This window comes from Mesoplodon mirus (assembly GCF_964341445.2).
Source record: "Mesoplodon mirus genome assembly, chromosome: 7".
Classification (NCBI taxonomy): Eukaryota; Metazoa; Chordata; class Mammalia; order Artiodactyla; family Ziphiidae; genus Mesoplodon; species Mesoplodon mirus.
In genome coordinates, this window is record NC_138983.1 from 68,689,485 (window position 1) to 68,712,082 (window position 22,598).

Here is a 22,598-nt window from a genome sequence, read left to right on the forward strand (position 1 = left end):
AAGTTCTGTGCCCATTGGAGAGCTTACTCATACTGCTAATAAAATGGCCAAAAAAAGGAAAATTTCAAAGTTAGATATCAAAATTTAGGGACAGAGAAATAATGATTCTCTTTTGAATGTCTATTAATTAGAAAAAACTTTTAATTTATATATTAGGACCATTTTGGTTTGAAAGGTATTTAAATTTATAAGAATAATGCCCCATGTATATCTCTGAAACTCTAAAAATAAAACCCCACTTAACTGTAATGACATTTAGTATCCATCTTGAAATTCAAAAGTCAAAAAGAAAAAAAGGAAAAACTTGTATTTTAACATTTCAACACTATTTGATCTTACATATCTTTAAAATTTTCTTAGGGGTCGCTGCCTCAAAATGTCTCAGAATCAAGTTAAATTATTTATACAGTGACAAAACGTGTATTTGTGTATGTCCAGATCACTGATATTTACTCAGGTTAAATATTTATTGCTTTTGAACAAAACATTTAAAAAATGAAAACCACAGTTTAAGTCTCTAATGTTTTTCGGCTTCTTAAACGGCTGCCTTTGAGATTTTGTCACATCATGACAGCTTAAATAGAACAGTGCCTTCTGTGTTTTTTCTTTTTAAAGAGGAAACATGTTGACTGTAATGCTGCATGTTGAATAAAATACATTCAATATGTTAAGCACAATAGTTCCAAACTGTATAATCTGCACTAGGCAAGCTTTACACTAATAGAACAAGGCTTGAGTTTAATCCGGAGAAACGGGAGAATCACTCTGGCAAGTTACCACAAAATGGGCCTCTGCCCTGTGGTCTCTGTGTTCAACTCACTGCTATGAAATTTGAACTAGTCATATCTTATTAAAGTAAATGTAGTTTTATTTTACAAGTTTTAAAGTTATCATTAGAGGCACTGTTCTACACTCCATAAATTTCACACTATTTGGGGGCTCACCCCTAGCCCTTGGTGAGTTCTTGCAGAGGGACATATGAGCCCAAGAATTCTAAAGCAGAAAACTGTAGGGTCTGTGAGTGTTCCCAGGGTTTCACACAACTTACGAATTTTAAAAGATTGAATTAAGAAAAGGAGATAAAGCTTGTTTCCATGATTCTTATTTTGCAGTGACCTCTCAGAGTTGCCCTATTAACACATACAATAAATAGTTTTGTCTCTAAAACAAGTTTTTAGTCAGTCCTGCCCTGGCACCTGGTGGATGTACTAACTCCTAAACCTAAAGGCTACAGTGCAGGGTGGGAAATGCAGAGATGATGACAGTCTCCTGGGGCAGGTCTGAGCTCCACCTAACTTCCGCAAACCACAGTCTCCCTTAGGTGTCACATTAGGCCCCTTCTTTCCACTCGTTAGAAGATCAGCATCAGCGGCTGCACTCACCTAAGATTTTGCTAATGTTGGAGTTATGCATGTCAGGAAAGGCCTGAAGGATTTTCCTCCTCTCATCCTTCGCCCAAACCATGAATGCATTCATTGGTCGCTTGATGTGTGGCTCACTGCTGGCCCGGCCACGGGCATCCCTGTAGACTCGTGCTTCAGCCACAGTGGCACCTCCTGTTGGCCAACAATAATACTGCTGTAGTTTAGCTGCAGAGCCATTCATTGCTTTACTTCCTGTAATGTCAGGGCAGGAAGAACAAGATGGGTGCAAAGCATTATTATCTGGAGACTGTTAACACAGCTGGCTACCTGGTTCAGCTGTTTTCCCTAGGCCCTTCTCTTCTTTTTAAATGAACTCTTGGAAGCAGAAGACAGTTTTAGATGACAGTTCTACAGGCTCCTCTGAGGTAGGCCTCAAAGACACACTGGGCAGAATTAATTTTGCATGTTTTTATATACCTAGTACATTTTTACTACAATCAATTCCAGGTAACCTTTCCTGCATGATTTCTCCCTTCAAAAGCAGGCTCTTACCTATCCTTTTAGCCTCATTTGCCAAACATTGTAGCCACCTCAAACTATCTCTTACCCCAAATAGAACTCTCTTTCACAATACTGTGCCTTGGCCAGTGCTCCCCTCACTGCCTGGAAGCCCCTTCTCCTACTTCTTCATGCTAAATCCCACTCATCCTTTAAGGCCTATTCAAATGTTGTGTGTTTCATGAATTAATTAGTAATTCAATGACAACTATTAACTGAGCAATTACTATGAGTTAGGCCTTATGCCAGGTGCTAGGTATACAAAAGTGAATAAAACAGCACCTGCTTTTAAAGGAGCTCACAGTTCAGGGAGGAGACAGACTCCAAACAGACAACTGTAACAGAGTGTATGGTAAGTGTTCTAATATTGAAGTAAACAGGGCATCAAGAGGGTGCCAGCAGACGGGACGGTGAGCTAATGCCTCCTAGGAGAGGTGACATCTAAGCTGAGTCTTGAAGGATGAATAGGAATTAGCACGTGAATGGGGGGGGCAGTAAAGACGATGGGAAGGGTAATTTAAGCCAAAGGAAGGGCATTTGCAATGATGCCTCCCAGGATGCATTCATTCCTCTTTCTTTTAATGTTACATGCTCCAAAGAAATTACTTGCTTATGTGTCTATCTCTCTCTAATATTTCCATTCCATCCCCAGGAATATGAGACCCCTAAAGTTAGTGTTTATATTGCACTCATTTTTGTATCCCCAGGATTTTCCATGTAATAGATACTCAAATACTTATTAAGTAAAGGATTGTTCAGTTTTCAACTCATATGCAAAAGTAGTAGACTAAAAGGCAGTCATTTCAAGGGTCCTGATATATTTCTCTGCTGTGTGAGGGTAGTTCTTTAACATCCCCCATGAAATTAAGTCTAAATTCCTGATATTTTATAGTTTCCAAAGAAGTGACCATAGTAACCTACTAGATTGAAACCTTCTTGAGGATATGGCAGGAACTGGCTCTCCTTCACTGCTGTATCCCTAGGTTCCAATAAAGCACATGGCATACAGAGTTTCAGTTAGTAAAATACATTCAATTAATGAATGGCTGAATAAATGAATCAATGAATGAACATAGCTCTTGCTTGCTTTCATACCCCCTACCAGCATGATACACTGATGGGTGCTTTACAGGTGGCAACTACTATATATCTCCCTATAGACTGAGAACTCCTATAGTTAAATGTAAAGTTGGACTGATGGCCTCAGCCAGGGCTTCTACTGCATAAACAGGAAAGCCTACTCCCAAAAGTTTAGAAGCAAAATATACATTAAAACCTACATCTCTACATTTTGGAAAAAGTAAATCCTTTCAGCTCAGTGGAGTGATTATACAGGAACAACATGACCCAATCCATCTCTGCCCTCCTACTCTATTTCTAGCTACCTTGATTAAGTAGAAATTTGTTTGTGTCAGAGCTAGGAATAAATTAGAACATTAAAGTGCACTATTATTTGGCAAATATGGTCATCATTTATTGCAAACAAAAGACAGAATAAAAGGGCTGAACTGGCTAATATTGTCAATTCTTTTCTAAACATGAAGAAGGGCAGAGGGACCCCTTTCTGAAGACCATGCAAAATAAAATATTTTATAAACAGCCTTTCTTTTAGGCCGACTAGACAGAATGATCCCTTACATGAAAAGTCTCAGATCCCAAGATGCATAACTAATATGCTACCTTTTTGCCACCATACCCACAGTACATTAATTTCATTTAAAATGCACTGACCATATAGGATAAATTGATTTCACTTTATATGGGTTTGACAGCCATGTTTATTGTGCAGTGAAATGTAGTGTAGCTTCCAGCTGACAATATCCATCAACACAGGGCAATATGCTGACTGCTGGGCCAGATGAAGGCATACATTACTCTGGAAGTGAAACACTCATTCAGATACGACAGTGTCTTCTCCTGAGGATCACCATAGTAATTTATGATGCCCTCAGTGCCATTACTTTACAACTGACATGAATTCAGCAATTTATATACTTGCATGCATACATATAAAAGGAGACAGGCTTGTGGAGAATGTCAGATGCAAAAACATTTCAATATTATTCTAAGTTAACTACTATGCTACAGGTGATTAACATTTGAGATCTGCTTTTACTGTCATGGCTTTTCTTCACCTCTAGCAACACCAAATAGCCAGCTTCCATTTATTTATTCACTTATAGGATGTATTTCATTGTTAACAGGCAGTTTTAATCTCCTACAGACTCTGATCATCGTAGATTTTTAGACTCTGGTTTTAGTACATCTTCTACTCCATACCAATTGATTCTCCCAGACATGTCCAAACCTAACCCAATCTCTCTCCCTCTCATTCCATACTGTAGTCTTAACATATCCTTCCTACTCACTTCTACCTGACTAAATTCCACCCTCTCCAAGGTATAGAGTTCAGGTCCCACCCTACCAACTGTCCTACACTGACCTTGTCTGTCCTTCCATAGTACATATTATTTACATGACACTGACTGACACTGAATTAATTACACAGCAGATCTCTAGTCTCACAAGAAATACTCCCAGAAATTGAGAAATTCAAGCACAGTACATAGTATAAAAATGTGAATTAAGAAAGGGAGGGCTTCCCTGGTGGCGCAGTGGTTGGGAGTCCGCCTGCCGATGCAGGGGACGCGGGTTCGTGCCCCGATCCGGGAGGATCCCACATGCCGCAGAGCAGCTAGGCCTATGAGCCATGGCCGCTGAGCCTGCGCGTCCGGAGCCTGTGCTCCGCAACGGGAGAGGCCACAGCAGTGAGAGGCCCGCGTACCACAAAAAAATAAAAAATAAAAAATAAAAAAATAAAGGGAAAATAGAAAACACCAGGGTGTATGCACATCTTTTGTTTTCTTGTCTCCTTTTCTCTCTCCCAAGCAGAGTCAACTGAAAAGTGAATGGGACATTCCAAGTTAAAACTAGAAATGTTGTATTAATGAACCAAGATCCAAGATTTAGGAAGAAGAAGAGACTTATCCAGAGAGACCAAAAGTTTTGAAACTACTTTTAAATTGGATCTGATATATGATCAGAGTCAGAATTTTAAGAAAATATAAAGGGGCCATAACATCAAAAGAATATTTAGAAAGTGTCCCTTAACTTCCCAAAACTGCTTCATGAAACAAACTGGTGAGGGAATTATTGTTGTAATAATTTATTTTGTTAGCAATAAAAATACATATGACTGTATATATGTGTATAAACTCAGAAATTTAAAAAGAGATTGTATTTTAGGAAATCCCTTTTAAACAGATAAGGAAAATTCTATATAATAATATAGAATTATTTTTAAAAGGTATGCTATTAGTCTGAACATACGAAGCCTAAGATTGACTTTCTGCTATAATTAACTTAAGAATCTACATATCAAATGTGACTTCATGCTGCTCATTTATTTTCAGAAATAACATCAAGTTAAAAAGGGGCGGGGGGGAGGCAATTTGTTCTAAAGTAGCCAATGCTCTGTGTCAGAATCCAGAGTTATCCTAGGGAATTGCTCATAATTCTAAGAGGCAGATTCTTTTACTTTTAATAGCAGAGGAATCATTTGTGAGTTCAATGTTCATAATATATCTTCTCATGGAAAGCAGTTGGAAGAAGCCTAGACCTACAGCTATGTACTTGGAGACTACTGCTTTCCAGCTGACCTGAGTCTTTAATTACCAGCAACACCATTCCTAAATAACGGAAGGTCAACAATACCACACTAGGCAACAAGGGAAAGCACTGGTCCCCTTTACTTCAGGAATTCCTGGTCTCTCTGTTTCCCTGAGCTTAATTCATCCTTCATCTCCCATATCACAGTCTGTGTAAAGGCAAACTTTCAGTTAGATGAAAAAAGATAGTCTACAAGGAAAAAACAGAAACTGCCAAGGCAAAAACTTTCTTAGGGATCTGTGATTTAAACGATTGAAAGAGAATACAGAAAGTTGAGTTTTTCCAGGTGGGCTGGAATGAAGGCCAGTTTAACCATCATAGCCTATGGCAATGGTCCTGAACTAATCCTAGAGAGGCCCCCTTTCTGGGTAAATGCCAAGGGTTATGTGAGTGAATGAGTAAGCGTTTTGTGTGGATTTGTGCATATATAAAGTTCTCCCTAAGGAGGAACTCTAGCAAATTCCATAATGTGCTTAGGAATCATTTATTTATGCATCAATTCAGCAAACACTTCTGACAAATTTCAGATGTACTCAGCATTGTGATGGAGTATACAAAGATAAATAACACATGTGACTTGTTTTTAAGGAATTTGGTCCAGTGTGGGAAACAGATGCATAAATAGAAAATTACAAAACAGTGTTAAGTGCTAACATGGGTAATTTCAAGGTACTATGAAAGCAGAGAAGGGAAGCTATTAATGTTGTTGGAATGGACAGATATGAATAACGCGGAAGCTTCAGAGAGGAAGTACTGCTTGAGCAGTATCTTTTTTTTTTTTGTGGTACGTGGGCCTCTCACTGCTGTGGCCTCTCCCGTTGCGGAGCACAGGCTCCGGACGCACAGGCTCAGCGGCCATGGCTCACGGGCCCAGCCGCTCCGCGGCATGTGGGATCTTCCCAGACTGGGGCACGAACCCGTGTCCCCTGCATCGGCAGGCGGACTCTCAACCACTGCGCCACCAGGGAAGCCCTTGAGCAGTATCTTAAAGGAAGAGTAAGAATTTACCAGCAGGTATGAGTGTGAAAGCATTCTAGGTTGGAGAATGTGTGAATATAAAGGCACAGAGTTATAACAAAAGCACAGAGTGTTTTAGGGAATAAAAAGAATCTGGCTATGGCTTGAGTTTTTTTTTAAAAAAAAAAACAGGGGAATACCAAGAGATTAAATTCAGAAAGTAAGTAGGGGCAAGATTGCTAAGTACCTTGACTTCAAAGCCAAGAAGTCTTTAAGGTTTTTATTATAAAAAAGCAGGGTAGTGACATGAACAAATGTGTTCTACAAGAGATCAAAATGGAAGCTAAATGAGAAATTACCACTGAATAGTCTCAATGATTACCAGTGAATTGGCAATAAAGAATACAGAAAAATAAGGTGAATAAATACCTCCTCACAGGTCCATTAAACCTTACATTTTGTCAGACAGAATGAATGTAATATAAGTAAAATATAGCACAAAAGATTCTCTTCTGGGATCCAGTTCTGGTAATGGCAGAATAACGTATATCAGACTAACTTTCAAGCAGATAATAATTATAAATGCTGGAAAAAATATGAAAAAAAACAACCAGTTGAAGGTACTTGAGATCTACCAAAATTAAGAAGAAACTGGAGAGGATTCAATCTTAGAAAGAAAGAAATGTCACTGAGTAAACCCCCTGTTTTCATAGTTTTTCCACGAAGACACTCTTCAGTCTGAGTAGCAGGGAGTGGCTAGAATGCAAACAGAAAGTCAGTCTTACTTGGCCTCAGAAGAGACAGTTTGAGGCTTCTGAGTGCCTGACACCTGAACTTCACATGTATAGGGACGACTTCAATGATTCTGGTGGAAACCAGGGCTGTATATCTGAAAAATCTGAGCCGAAATTTCAGCTGATGCCCACTGCAAGGGAAACAGAATTTGGATTTGAATCCTACAAAGTTAGAAAGTATTCATGAAAAATTCAGGCTTTTCACTGAAACCCCAGAGGGACCACTCTTTAGGAATAAAGACTGTATGCTAAGACTAAGGATTCATCTTAGGACTGAAGACAAAACTCAAAGAGTCACTACCTAACAGTGCAAAACTAAGCCTCCACAAGTTCAATGTGACCAGCAAGTATTTTAACTGCCTCCTAGCACAAAAATAAACATTCTTAACAGAGGAAGATAATAGAAGCCAGAGTCTCTACAATTTATAATCCACACTGTACAGTGTATAATAATAAAAAAAAACACCAGTTGTGCAAACAAAAAGGAAAATGTGACCCAGAGACCCCCCCCCCAAAAAATACAGTATAATTAGCAAACAAGGACTTTAAAGTAGCCATTAAAAATATGTTCAAGGATATAAAGGAAAAGAATATCATAATTAATGCATAAATGTGGGAACTCAGCAGAGAAATGAAACTATAAAATGAAACATGGAAATTCTAGAACTGAAAGACGTATTTGAGATGAAAATACACTGAATGGACTTCATAGCATTTTCAAGTGCAGAATAAAGGGTCAGTGACCTTAAAAATACATCAAAAGAAATTAGCTAGTCTCAAAAACAGAAAGAAAAAAAAGCTGAAAAAGTAAGCAGAGACTTTGCAATACGTAAAACGATATACTGTCCTAAGTGTAACTGGAGTTCTAGAAAGACAGGAGAGAGAATCATGACTGAAAACTATTTGAAGAAACACAGGCTGAAAATTACCTGAATCTGGTGAGAAAAATCACCTTATAGGTTCAAGACATTCAGACAAATGCAGGCAGAATAAATACAAAGAAAACCATACCTAAACACTAGTCAAACTGCTGAAAACCAAAGACAAAGGGAAAATGCCAGAGAAAAAGGACACATAATATATACAATGAAACAGTAATGCAAATTATGGCTGATTATTCATTAGAAACAATGAAGACTGGAAGCCAATGGAATATCATTAGACTGCTAAAAGAAAAAAAATCAACGTAGTCTTATCCAATGAACATATGCTTCAAAAATGAATGTAAAATACATTTTCAGACAAAAGCTGAGAGAATGCATTACCTGCAGACCCAGACCAAAAGAGACATTCAAGGAAATTATTCAAGATGAAGAGAAATAACATCTGATGTAAACTTTGATACATAGAAAGCAAAGAAGAGCATTGAAAATGATAAATATGTGACTAAATTAAGAAACTTTTTTTCTTCTCTGGATTTCATAATAAACAGCTAATTGCTTAATGTTTTTAAAAGACAAGGGACTATTTAATACAAAATACAACATTGCATCGTGGGATTTATAATATATGAAGAGGTAAAACACATGAGAAAAATAGCTGGCACAAATGACAAAGGTAGTAAATGTTAAATGTTGCTTTATTTTATGAGTAGTAGTATAATTTTAACTGTAAGGATATTCAAATTAAGAATGAACAGTGAATCTAGAAAAAACAATTTTTAAAAAAATACAAAGAGGTATAGCTAAAACACCAGTAAAGTAATTCAAATGGAAGACTAAAAAGAGGATTCAGAAGGAAACAGTAAAAAGATCAGTGGTTGTAAAGGGGAGGGAGGGATGAATAGGTGAACACAGAGGATTTGGGGGGCATTGAAATACTCTGTATACCATAATGATAGATACATGTTCTACATTTGTCCAAACCCAAGGAATGTACAACATCAAGAATGAACCCTAATATAAACGATGGATTTGGAGTGGTTATGATGTGTCAGCATAGGTTCATCAATTATAACAAGTGTACCACTCTGGTGGGATGTTGATGATGGGAGAGGCTATGCATGTGTGAAGGCAGGGAGTATATGGGAAATCTCTATCTTTCCCTCAGTTTTACTGTGAAACTTAAACTGCCCCCCCCCAAAAAAAGTTTTCATAATAGTAGCTTAGAAAAAGGATTCAATTAAGCAAAAGGAAAAAAAGTAATAACAGAAAGCCAAAAACTGAGGGAACAAATAGAAAAATAGCAAATTGCAAGACTTAATCCCATCAAAATTAATAATTACATTAAATATAAATGAATTAAATAATCCAGTTAAAATTGGAGATTTTCAGAATGGATAAAGAGTAGAAATCAATGAATAAGAAACAATTTACAAAGCCAAACACTGGTAATTTGAAAATATCAATAAAATTGATAAACCCCTAGTGAGACTGATCTACAAAAAGGGAAAACAAAAATACCAATATTTGGATTGAAAGAGGGGATATTACTATAGATACTATTCACTTTAAAAGGATAGAAAGCAAATACTGTGAATAACTTAATTCCAATAAATTTGACAACTTAGATGAAAAGAACAAATTCCTTGAAGGACACAAACTGCTAAAATTCACTCAAGAATACATAAGAAGTCTGAATACTCCTATAACTAATAAAGAAATTCAATTTATAGCCAACAACCTTCCCACAAAGGAAACTCCAATCTCAAATGGTTTCACTGGTAAATTCTTCCAAACATTTAAGGAAAAACTAATAGTAGTCTTACACAAACTAAGAAAGTAGAGGAAGAAAGAATACTTCCCAAATTCATTTTATGAAGTAACATCATACCCTGACAGAGATTTGAACATAAGTGCAAAAATTCTTAATAAAATATTAGCAAATTAAACCCAGTAATATGTAAAATGGATAATAAAACATGACCAAGTATGATTTATCTCAGGATAAATTAAGTTAAAGTGTAATAGTAATTTAATATTTGAAATCAGGCAATGTAATTTAACAAAACAAAGGGGAAAAAACATGATCATCACAATAGATTCAGAAGATGGTTTTGACAAAATGCAATATGCATTCATGACAAAAACCCTCAGGATACTAATAATAGATAGGAATTTCCTCAGTCTGATAAAGAACTTTTAAGAAAAACCTGTAGGATATCATACTTAATAGTGAACTACTGAATACTTTCCACCAAGATGAAGAGCAAGGCAAGGGATGTCCACTCTTACCACTATTAATCAACATTCTTCTGCAGGTAAAGAAATAAAAAGCAGGCAAAATGGAAAATAATAAGTAATGCTATGTGTATTCATAGATAATATAATTGTTTACATAGAAAATCCTAAGAAATCTGCAAAATAATTACTAGAACTGAAAAGTAAATTTACCATTATTGCAATATACAATATAAAAATATAAAAATCAACTGTACTTCTATATACTAGCAGCGATTTAAAAAATAAGTTCTTAAGTTTACATTCATAATAGCATCAGAAAATAAAATTCTTAGGAATAAATTTAACGAAAAAAGTGTGCAAGACCTCTACACTGAAAACTATATAACATTTGTGAGTTCAATAAAGTAAACCTAAATAAATGGAGGAATACACCATGTTCATGGATCTGAAGACTCAATATTGTTAAGATGTCAATTCCTTGTGGGAACAGATGTATATGTATGACTGATTCACATTGTTATAAAGCAGAAACTAAAAAAAAAAAAAAAAAAGATGTCAATTCTTTCCAAATTTATCTATAGATTCAACCCAATCCTATTAAAATTGCAAAAGACTGTTTTTAGAAATTGACAAGATGATTTTTAAAACTATATGAAAAATAAAGCAGTAAAAACATCCAAAACAAACTTGAAGAAAGTTGGAGGATTCAAACTACCTGATTTCAAGACTTACAGTAAAAAATGCTTTGTGACATTGTAAAAACTAGAGTAATAAAGACAGTGTGGGATTGTTAAAAGGATAAACAAATGTATTATATTAACGCATATATGTGGAATCTGAAAAAATTGGAATGCACGATCTTATTTACAAAGCAGAAATAGAGACATGGACATAGAGAACAAACATGGATACCAAGGGGGAAAAGGGGGGGTGGGATGAATTGGGAGATTGGGATTGACATATACACTATCGATATATATATACACATATACACTATGTATAAAACAGATAACTAATGAGAACCTACTGCATAGCATAGGGAACTCTACTCAGTGCTCTGTGGTGACCTAAATGGGAAGGAAATCCAAGAAAGAGGGGATATATGTATACATATAGCTGATTCACTTTGCTGTACAGTAGAAACTAACACAACATTGTAAAGCAACTATACTCCCAATAAAAATTTTAAAAAAGAATAGACAAATAGATCAGTGGAACAAAATAGACAGTCTAGAATTAAATCCTCCTCACATATATGGTCAATTTTCAATAAAGACCTAGGCTATTAAAAATGATCATTTTTAGGAGCTTCCCTGGTGGCGCAGTGGTTGAGAATCTGCCTGCTAATGCAGGGGGACACGGGTTCAAGCCCTGGTCTGGGAGGATCCCACATGCCGCGGAGCAACTAGGCCCGTGAGCCACAACTACTGAGCCTGCGCGTCTGAAGCCTGTGCTCCGCAACGAGAGGCTGCGATAGTGAGAGGCCCGCGCACCGCGATGAAGAATGGCCCCACTTGCCACAACTAGAGAAAGCCCTGGCACAGAAACGAAGACCCAACACAGCAAAAATAAATAAATAAGTTAATAAACTCCTACCCCCAACATCTTCTAAAAAAATAAAATAAAATAAAAATAAATAAATAAAAATAAAAATGATCATTTTTTTCAACAAACAGTGCTAGAACAAGTGGACAAATATGGGGAAAAAAGTAAACTTTGACCTCTTACCACACATCACACCCAACAATTAATTGAGATGAATCATGATTTAAAACAAAAGCAAAAACTATAACACTCCTCAAGGAATATCTTGGAGAATATTTTAGTGACCTTGTAGTAAGCAAAGATTCTTAGATATGGCAGATAAAGCACTAAGTATAGAAGAAAAATAATAAATTGAACTTTATCAAAATTAAGACTCTGCTTATCAAAAGTGATTGTTAAGAAAGTGAAATGTTAAGGCCCAGACTGGGGAAAAATACATGTCTGACAAGACTTGTATCAAGAATATATAAAGAACTTCTACCAAAAACAAAAAGTAAACAATCTAATTTAAAAATAGGCAAAAAGACTCATAAAAAAACTTTATAGAAGAAGAACAGTTATGGCCATTGAGCACATGAAAAGGTATTCCATGTCATTAGTCATCGGGAAAAGGCAATTAAAGCCACATACCATTTTGCACCCACTAGAATGGATTACAACACTAAATGTTGGCAAGGATATGGAGCAACTGAAACTCAAACATATTGGTAGTAGAAGTGTAAAGTGGCATAACCATTTTGGAAAACAGCTTGGCAGTTTCTTTTAAAGTGAAATATACATTCATCGATGACCTGCAATTCTATTCCTAAACACTTACCCAAACAAATGAGAACTTTTCAGAATATAATAGCACTTTTATTCAGAATAACCAAAGGCTGAAAATAACTGGAAAATGGACAAACTGTGGTATATACATACAATGGGATACTATCCAAAATAAAATATTTCAGTGCTTAGTTCAAAAAAGGTTAAAACAAAAGTACCAAAGTAAAACAGAAAACCAAACAAACGAATGTAAGTGATATTTTTCTGAAAGATTCTTTTCTCTGTAAACCTGAGTGTGTGGCATATTCAGTCCATTGTGAACTCAAAAAAAAAAGTCTCATTTAGCAAAAAGAATTATTAAGAGGGGAAAAAATGCTACAATTGGTTGCTTACTAATAAAAAGAGACAAATATAATATACACCATTGGGTCCTTGACAATCACACTATTTTAGACTACTTTAGTCTATCAACAGAATAGTTAATTTTCTCCTGTGGGATTTTGAAAGAGTTACATGACACATTTGAGTTAACAGAGAAAATGATCATGAGTGCATCAGAAACAAAAATGTAGAAGATGAAGGAGTATTAGAAGCAGACATGAAAAATTAGGAAAGGAGGAAGTTATTAATATGACATAGGTTGGATTTTTTTCACCAAGTTTATTCCACCAAATGTGTCTTGATATTGTAGAGGTCTAATTCACTATGTTGTAGGGATGGCTGACAGCTGTCTGTCTATGATTATGGAAGTTCTGCTAACTTTGCACTACAACTTACTGCCAGAATGTGAACTTACTTTCATTATAAGAAGGCTACTTGAAATTCAAATTTGATTTCTTCTTGGAAAATAAAAGAGATGGATGATTTGGCTATCCTAGTGGTTTACTTGGCAGGAAAATACATTCCATGGCTGAGCGAGAACCTTAATCATTAGAGAACTGATGTGTTCATCTTCAGAGAAGGAGGGATACCAGCAGGGGAAGAGTATGGTTTGAGCTCTGTGTCTTTTATAGAGGATTAGCTAGATAGGTTAGCAAAGAATGACTTACTGATGGGTGTCATGATTTAAAGATGGCAAATGCAAAATATGGATGCATAGTTCTTCTGAACTAGAGGTTGGTTCAGAAGAAAAAAAAGGAACCAGAGGTACAGGAACAAAAGATGAATGACCTGTGGTACTTTGATTAAAGTGTTAATTCTTCATTTGACCAATGCAGGGGAAAGCCATAGGAAAATTTTCATTTCCCTATTTTCATCTTAAGGTTCTTTAATCCCTACCTACCTCAAATGCCCTACTTACCTCAAGTATTGAACTTACCAAGAAATTTACTGAATAAATTAGATAGATAGATGATAGATAGATAGATAGAGATATAAACATATGTAGTGTACACATAAAGAAAAAATTCCGCTGGACAATTTGCAAACAGACATTTCACTAATTAGAGTACCAAAGTAATTCTTTTAAAGAACAGTTTATGTTTTTCACTAGTCTAGACCAGAGATCAGTTTCCAGAATAGAAACACCAAGTGTACTAAGGAATTTTACCTACAATAATATTTACAAAGTGCTTTCAGTAAATACATTATCTCAATCCTCCTTACAATCCTTTGAAATGGGTAGGAGGGTAAATATATTCCCTTCACATTATAGATGAGGAAACCAAGGCTCAGAGAGGTGAGTTACCAGCCTCTGAAATAACCAGCTGCTAGTATATTGCTAACAAGGAACAGAGCCAGATCTAGAACTTAGGTCTTCTGACTTTAAGTCTAGTGCATTTCTCCTACACCAAAGCTACCCCAGGCACTATTCAGTGACATGAAATAATTCTGAATCTCAAAGCCCACCATTTCTTGGCTGGAACATTGCTTTCCCCCTGTAAGGATGCCATTTCCCTGCACTGTTAAGCACATTAAAGGAGCCTATTACCAGTTATGAAGTTCATGCCACTATCTAATTGGTCCAAAGATGCAAGAGCATGCAAAGAAAGCGCTAAGGAGTGAAATTACAGCAGGGATTAAAACAATGCTAAATTAATGCATTCCTTGGTTGCAGGATTATGAGCAAGTGCTATTGTAGATAAGGCTTCTATTTTTTCCTATTGGAAACTCCATTCTCTTTAAAAGATCAACAAGAAGAACCAAAAGGGAATTCCCTAAGGTCAGCTCTGAGGAAACATAAACCTCTAATTCAATAACTCTGCTACTGCTCTGAAAAAAGGCTTTATTATTGCAACATCCATATGGAGCCAATTGGACATTAATGACTAATCAATCCCTCCCCTTTCTATTCTACTTAAAGTGTCACAAACCATGTTTAGATTAGCCCATTTCCTGCTTAGGATTGCTCAAGATGTCTTTTGTTCTTTCAGGACCAGCCTGATGGAGGCAGCTTAAACAAACACCACGACCAGAGTGGCGCAGGAGTTATAAAGTGCCATATGTGAGTGAACAAAGGGGCTATACTAAAGCCTTTTGTGGTATTTGTTAATGTTTTTCATCTGAGCTTAAAAAGGCTTAATGACTTTGTGGTGAGCTGATGCATGTGGCTCGTGGCTTTGCAAAATGAAGGAAATTCTAACCAGTGATACACCAGGCTGTGTTTTCAAGGGTCTCCTGCTTGCAGTTTTGGTGCCCATGTTTACTTTTTTTTTTTTTTTTAATTCTCAAGTTATATTTGCTTTACACAGACAGCTCAACAGAGCCCTTTATCTTATTTCAACTACAGGATCCTAGGGCAACTGAGATAACTTATGTCATGCTTTATTTTAATGACCTGAAAGTAGCACAGAACATCAGATACTCTACTTATTATCTATTTGCTATTTGTATGCACAGGAGAGGGCTTACAAGCTGTTGAGTCCAGGCAAAAAGGCATTATTTAAATTTGAACCAGAGACCACTGTGGAGGAAATAAGACAAAAATAGGTTCTGGCTCCCTAAGTTTTCAGGAGAACCAGTCTCAGATTCAAGCAGATTCCCTTGGAGAATACAGAGGCTGGTGAAAAGCTGGTAGACTAAATAATTCATGTTGCTCAGTAGCTTCTGGCTTCATCCAACTCAATATACTACCATAGACTCTACATGAAATTAAGAAGCACAAACCAAGATGAAGCAAATCTCAGAGTTAGTTAACAAAGATACTACTAAATCCAACCTTTCATTTCCACCCTTATCACTCATCAATTGCCTTGGCCTCATTCTCTCTGGTGGACTATTTTAAATACCAGCCTTCTAGCTGATTTTTATTTCCAATTTTGAGTCCCCAGTCTCTACTTAAATACCTCTTCCTAATTTTAGCCAGGGTAATCCATCACAAATGCAATTCTGACCAGAGCACTCCTATATTAAAGTCTTCAGTGGCTCCCTAATGCCCAAAAGATGAAGTCCAAACTCCTTAGTATGGTATTCAAGGCTCTCCATGACCCGGCTCTCTACTATGTCTCCAGTTTCATCTCTAGCTACTCTACTTGAAATTTTTTTGCTTTATAATACTGAACTACTTCTGGTTCTCTATATACCATGTTGCTTTATACTAGGAGTCCATGATTTCCCTTTTCCTGGAATTTCCTCTCCATCTTGCAATCAACTCATTCTTTGACTCATGTCAGGGATCATCTTGCCCAGTCTTACCCGGTTCGTCAGGTTGGGCTAAGTATTTTAGACTCCCACAGCACCCTGTGCCTGCCTCTATCTTACATTTACTATATTTTATCCAAATTGCCAGTTGTATCTGCCCACCTTCTTCACTAGACTATGCACCTTAAAAGGGCAGGAACAACACTGTGTCTTATTCATAACTGCTTCGCTAGGGTCTGGTGCATAAGCTGGCATAAGGTAAGTACTCAAATGTCATAGCAGAGAACATTTGACATCTTTGACAGAGAAAATTTTAGAGTGAGATTCAGATGTCTACATGTTGCTTTAGAACCTGGGAATTTCTGAAATCAGATTTTGTATAAATCCCATTTATTTCTTATATTCTGTTAAGTACTTTGCCTTACTTGAACCCTCTATAAAATAAAAATGGCTTTAATGGGAAAATGTACCCACAGCTGTTTGGAAGTCAGAGATCATTGGTTCTAATCTTACTTCTTTTATTGACTTTCCACACTGTACAAATCTGAAATCCTGGCCTCCCACTTCCGGGGAAATCCTGAAAGGATGATAAGGCATGTCAGAGCTTTTTGGAAATATTAAATCTGAAAGCTATTCTAATGCTGTCGGGTTTGTGTAAATATATACAACTGAAGCATATATTCAAATAAGCATATGATGGGACCTTCCCGATAGAGTCAATATGAAATGGATAAAACATGCTCATAGAATTAGAGAATTTTAACATGAGAGGGATATTAAAGATCATCTAATCCACTTCTGAGGTTAGAGAAGTTAAACTGCCCAAATCTCATAGTTAGTAAATGGCAAAATCACAATGAACTCAAATGTAACCATTCCCAAAGTTTCACACTTGCCATCAAAGTAAATTTCTAAAATGGTCAGCTGAATTGTTTCAATGGTATCCAGACTTAGATTAAAAACTCTTAACAAAATTAACTTAGTTGGTCTTTCTTCTTCATTTCATTTGTCCCAGGGAATCTGCCTTTTACTAGAATGAGAGACGCAGATCACAGGTGCAGTAGAAACTAATTTTTTTAAGGTTAGGGATATGGAACTAGAGAGTATTAGAAGGAGAGGGCACAAGGATTTGGGGTAATCAACTCAATTTTGTAGTCTATCAAAACTTCTTTGCCCTGAGAATCTGGTGAAAGTATTTGAAAGGTACTTAATATTTGTGTGGTTTGAAAGATTGGAAAAAAAAAAAACTTTCACAGGTTTCTATTTCTCATTAAATTTTTCTGCTTTTTAATGAAAACCAACAGGAAAAAACTACTTCAACAAAGGCAACTAACTGAATCAGCTCATCTTGGAGAAAAATGGGAGTCAGTGTGGCTCAGATGCTATGTAGTTAGACAGATGTGGGTTTGAATTTTGATTTGATCTTTCCTAAGTAACCTTGGGTAAATTATTTCCCTTCTCTAAACTACAGTTTCATCTCCTTATAAAAGAGAGCTAATAATTTCTGCTTGTCCGGATCATTGTAAGGATTAAGTGGGAACATAAATTTCCTAGCAGTGACTGGAACCCAGTACCCACTCATTAAACAGTAGCTGCCTTTAGAAACAGTAGCAGTAGTAATGGCAGTAGAAGTAGTAGAATGTCTATTCTAGTACCAAGAACATAGCAGGTGCTTAACTCATATTTGTTCCCTTTCTAGTCTTTCCCCATACCTGGGTGATACTTCCTATACTGCACAGTCCTGTCCTTCGGCATAGTTATAATCTCCAGCACACTCCTTAGCTGGAGAGTGCAATTTTCTACTTAATGGAGCCTCTTTTCTGACCCAAAGCTAAAAATATATTTCAAGAGTGTCCCTATGATATAGAACTAAAATGTATTGAATATGCATTAAGACACAATCAAAAAGACCATCTCACACCTCCCCAGTTCCCACCTGTGGGGCCTGTAACCAGACTATGCTGCTCAGTCCAAGCCAGAAAAAATGAAAAAAAAAAAAAGAAGAAACCATTATCTTGAGAATTTATAGATCAGCTTTTTATAAAGGACTCACTGGAATAACAAAGAATTAGGATTACTGACTGTATAATAAATAAAGGGCAGGGAAGTTTCAGGGACATTTGACAATTGTTTTTCCTTTCTCCTCTACCAGCAGTTCTGTGACTCTGCAGCATGGAGTAGCTGCTGTTATCATTTTTCAGTTTGTCCTCATGCAGGATCAACCTTCCTAGTGAAAAGTCAGCGTATATTGAAAAAGCATGAAGTGATTTCTCTGCCATGAAAGTAAATATACATAAGCTAGTAAGGTGCAATTTTTATTTTTAGTAAAAAATTTAAGTGGCTGAATATACTGCTTATGAAATTCTTCTCTCCACGGCTGTGACTTGGGATATTAAGTTTTAGTTCAGAGTTACTTTTTACAGCCTACTCCTAAATTTAACAGTTTACAGTATAATGCAAATATCGATGAGTTCTTACACAATCTCTTCCCTCTGGTACCATGACCTAATTTGGGACATCATGTCTAAGGGTAAATATCCACTGAACAAAATCATTTTAAAAAGATCACTCTCCTCTAGTGAGAGGCAAAAGTACAAGACTGATCTGTAAGGCTTCGAACAGTCACAGCAGACAAAGTGAAATCATACATAAATGAGTATTATACCCAGGAGGAAAAGAGGTATTTTTAAAATGACTTGAATAAAAACCCTCCTAACACCTACTCAGCTCTCCCATGATGTAATATGAAAAGACAGCCATTGAATAGCCCCTCTAAAAGGATATTAAAGAGAACAGAGGAATAAAGAGACTAACAGACCACCAAGACCAACCTAACTTCTGCTTTTCCATTATTTTTAACCTCTATACATAATCTAAGTCAATCTTGAACAACTAAAGTTTAATGCCTATTTAGTTGGTGGCAAAGTCCAAATTCGTCAGCCTGACTCTCAAGGCCCTCCACAGTATGGAACCCAGCTATTTTTATAACATATTCAATTCAACAAATATTCACTGAGTATAAATATGTGGAAAGCTTTGTATTGGGCTTGGTGGAGAACACAGAGTTGAGAAGTGACTCTTCCTTTCTGGAACTTCCTTGTGAATGTCCGTGTACTTTACCGTTTCTGTGTCTGCTTGGATTATTCCCTCAACTGAAAGTTCTTCTCCTTCTCTTTGTTTTTCCAAACCTAGGCTTATCTCCAGCTATATTTCTATCAGACCTTCCAGAATCATGGTTGTCAACAAAGCGCTGTAGGTTCCTCTTCTAAATAGCACTCTTTTCTATTTCTCTAATGATGTACTATAACACATAACACCTTAGGTTGTTCTGCTTTCTGTGTATGCTAATATTATTATCCCAACGACATTACTAGCTCTTGAAGAATTCAGTATAGTCCATTTTTTAAAAAAATCCTTCTCTCTGTGCTCGTAACAGTGCTGTGTACATAAGAGATAATTGGTAAATTATAACTTGAACATGTGGGTAAAATTAAAGATTGGGGGACTCTGAGTAGGGATAGACCCTGTTTGGAAAGACCTGGCTATCAGAACTTGTGGCTCAGTCTACAGAGAACCACCTCTAAAGAGGATGAAATGACAGATAGTGTGTGTAAACAAACAGTGATAGAGTAAAATGAGACAGTGTATCTAAAAGAAGGAGATATTCAAAGATAAAAATTTCTTAGTTAAAGAAAAAAGATAGGGAAGTCAGTAACAGAAAATAGGGGAGAGCTGGTCGGTTATTGAATTTTGTGAATAAGTTAGAAGCACAGTTATCAGAACTTGAAAAGAAGGAAAGGACCAACTGGGGGAAAAAAAAGTTGTTCTCAAGTTCGGTCTTGACCTTAAGCAGAGAGAATTTAAAGAGCACACCAAAATGGCCTGAGACTCTTTAAATTCCACCAGTCTAAGGTTGGGCTGAATTCTATAGCCTGCAGATGGGAAGTCAAGTGGCTCTTGCTGCCAAGAGAAGAGGATTCTAGGGACAGGGAACTAGACAAGGTCCACACCTCAACAATCACTACACAGTTAGTCCAGACAAGGCAGATAGACCTCTATCAGTCAGCGTTTATTCTACTATGTTGGTTTATGTGAAGCAGACATATATACTGCTGAGGAACCATAGACTGATTCTGCAGTCCCATTGGGAACATGTGCCAGCTGTTCTTGTCTTGGGTCTAATTTTCATGGTAGATAGCGTTAAATCTTTTGTCACCCAGTTGCTACAGCAAGATGGGGGAGCACTTCTGTGTGATTCAGTAATGGCATAGACAAGCATTTCTTCCCCAGAACAGAGGATATTCAGTCAGAAAGCCAGATAATTTTGTGTGTGTGGTGACACCGTCAATGATACCTCTTTAGAGAAGGCAGCCCAATGAGAAACCAGCTCTTGGACAGGGCTAGGCTCCTCATGAAAGGGAGGCTGGGTCTTTGATTGGGCTTTTCTAGCTTAAGCAACTCTAAGAAGCAGGTTGAATTCCCTTTATGGAGTATTAGGGGATGGAGTTATACAAGAATCTTGACGTTTCACTCTCTTATTCCATCAGGACTATCCATCACTTGGAAAGTTCAATGGAAATTGTTTTCTACCAACATTAAAAGTTATTTGGGCACTTTTAAGACACAGCAAATATATTTCTTTAAGAGAAGTTTATTTGCTTGTTTAAGAGAGCTGCACTTTATATATAGTGCTGATATAAACTGGTGCACAGGATCCTCTAAAACTGTTTATATCCACAGTAAAATACATTTTTGTGATACCACAGAGTTAGTCCAGAGCCAAGGGCTTTTTGAACTCTGCTTATCTCCCAGCCTGTGTGGCTGTTACTCAGTTTTCACCATGTCTGGGGTCTCCCTGGCCACCCATCCTGGCCTCAGACCTCAGCCTGCTGGTTCCATACAGACTGCTTTGCCTATTCATTTTTCTGAGATGCCTGGAAATGCTATTTTAGGCAGCTATGGAAGGCCAGACCCATAAGCCCACAGCAAAACTCTGGTTGGTGCTCCCTCTGGATTTCCCTGGATCTTTTATTTTAATATGTATAATTCCCCATCTTTTATTCTTGATATACAATCTAGTACTTGGATACCTTCTTGGACAAAGACATATCATCTCTGATATATTTCAATAATAATTTCACTTATTTTAAAGATGGTGTGGTCCCTAATTTACACTTGTTACTTTCTAGTTGACTTAAAGGTGAATGATTTCAATTGTACAGCAGTAAGATAAGAGTTTAAAAACCAGAAATCATCTACACCAACTTCCTCACCTACAGCTGAGAAAATTCAGGGAAAGGAATTGACTTGCTTAGGGTAGAACAACTGGAATTTAAGTTTCCTAACCCTTGAGGAAATATCTGAAAGGGTGTCACATGGAGAAATGGTAAGCTTTATTTTGTTGGAATCCAAAAGTCAGACTAGAACCAATGAGTAGAAGTTATAAGGAAGCAAAGACAAATAACAAAGAATTAAAAATTAGAACCGGAATGAGCTTCTCCATAAGTAGTCAGTTTTCTGTCATGAGACTATTAGAGGCATTTGAACAGAAGTGAGATGACTACTTGTCAGGGATATAAAAAGGGATTTCTTGGATGGAATTGTAAATTTGATTACATGTCTCTCTCTTGTTCCAATTCCGCGAAGCTAAATGTTGTCATGTGAAGCACTGTATTCTGGTGGGCTTGAACAAATAATGACCTTTACATTCCAAAGTGTAAGCACATGTAGCCTTTAAATCCCTCCCCAGATTATACTACAGCTTTCCTCTGCTGCCTTGAATGAGCCGTGTATCATCAGGTCAATCTTCCTTTTCTACCAGGAGTAAGGATCCAGGGAGGGGAAAGGAAATGCAAAAAGCTTCAAAGATTTCCCAGAGTATGGATCAAAGGGTAAGCAGGATTTTTAGGAGAAGACATTCACATTAAGTGGTGCATTTTTTAAGGAAAAAGAGGAAAAGATGCAGTCCCTGTTATTTGTCTATAAACAGAGAGCTTAAGTTGACAATAATAAAGCTATCCTGAGATTTAAAACTTAGAAGCAATCAGAAGTTCACCAAAAAAATGAAGCTTTCAGAAGGGTTAAGGCCATCTTGGCTGGGATCCAATTCACAAATTCAGTACAAATCTATAAAACCTTTCTAAGCAAATCTGAGAACCTGAGAGCAACCCCTTCTAAAAGGGGTTATTCTTGGTGCACATATCCATTTCCATTCAAAGCAATGCAAGTTTTTAATACATGGAGGA

The 22,598-nt window shown here is 36.8% G+C and overlaps 1 protein-coding gene across 3 annotated transcripts in view; it reads right to left on the reverse strand.

Annotated features, from left to right (window-relative positions):
• Window positions 1-22,598, reverse strand: part of SOX6 (SRY-box transcription factor 6) — a 636,354-nt gene that overhangs the window by 9,173 nt on the left and 604,583 nt on the right. For all 3 annotated transcript variants that reach the window (XM_082628665.1, XM_082628667.1, XM_082628666.1), the window contains one exon: window positions 1,383-1,616. In XM_082628665.1, the coding sequence (XP_082484791.1) occupies window positions 1,383-1,616 (234 nt within the window). The remainder of the gene's footprint in view (window positions 1-1,382; window positions 1,617-22,598) is intronic.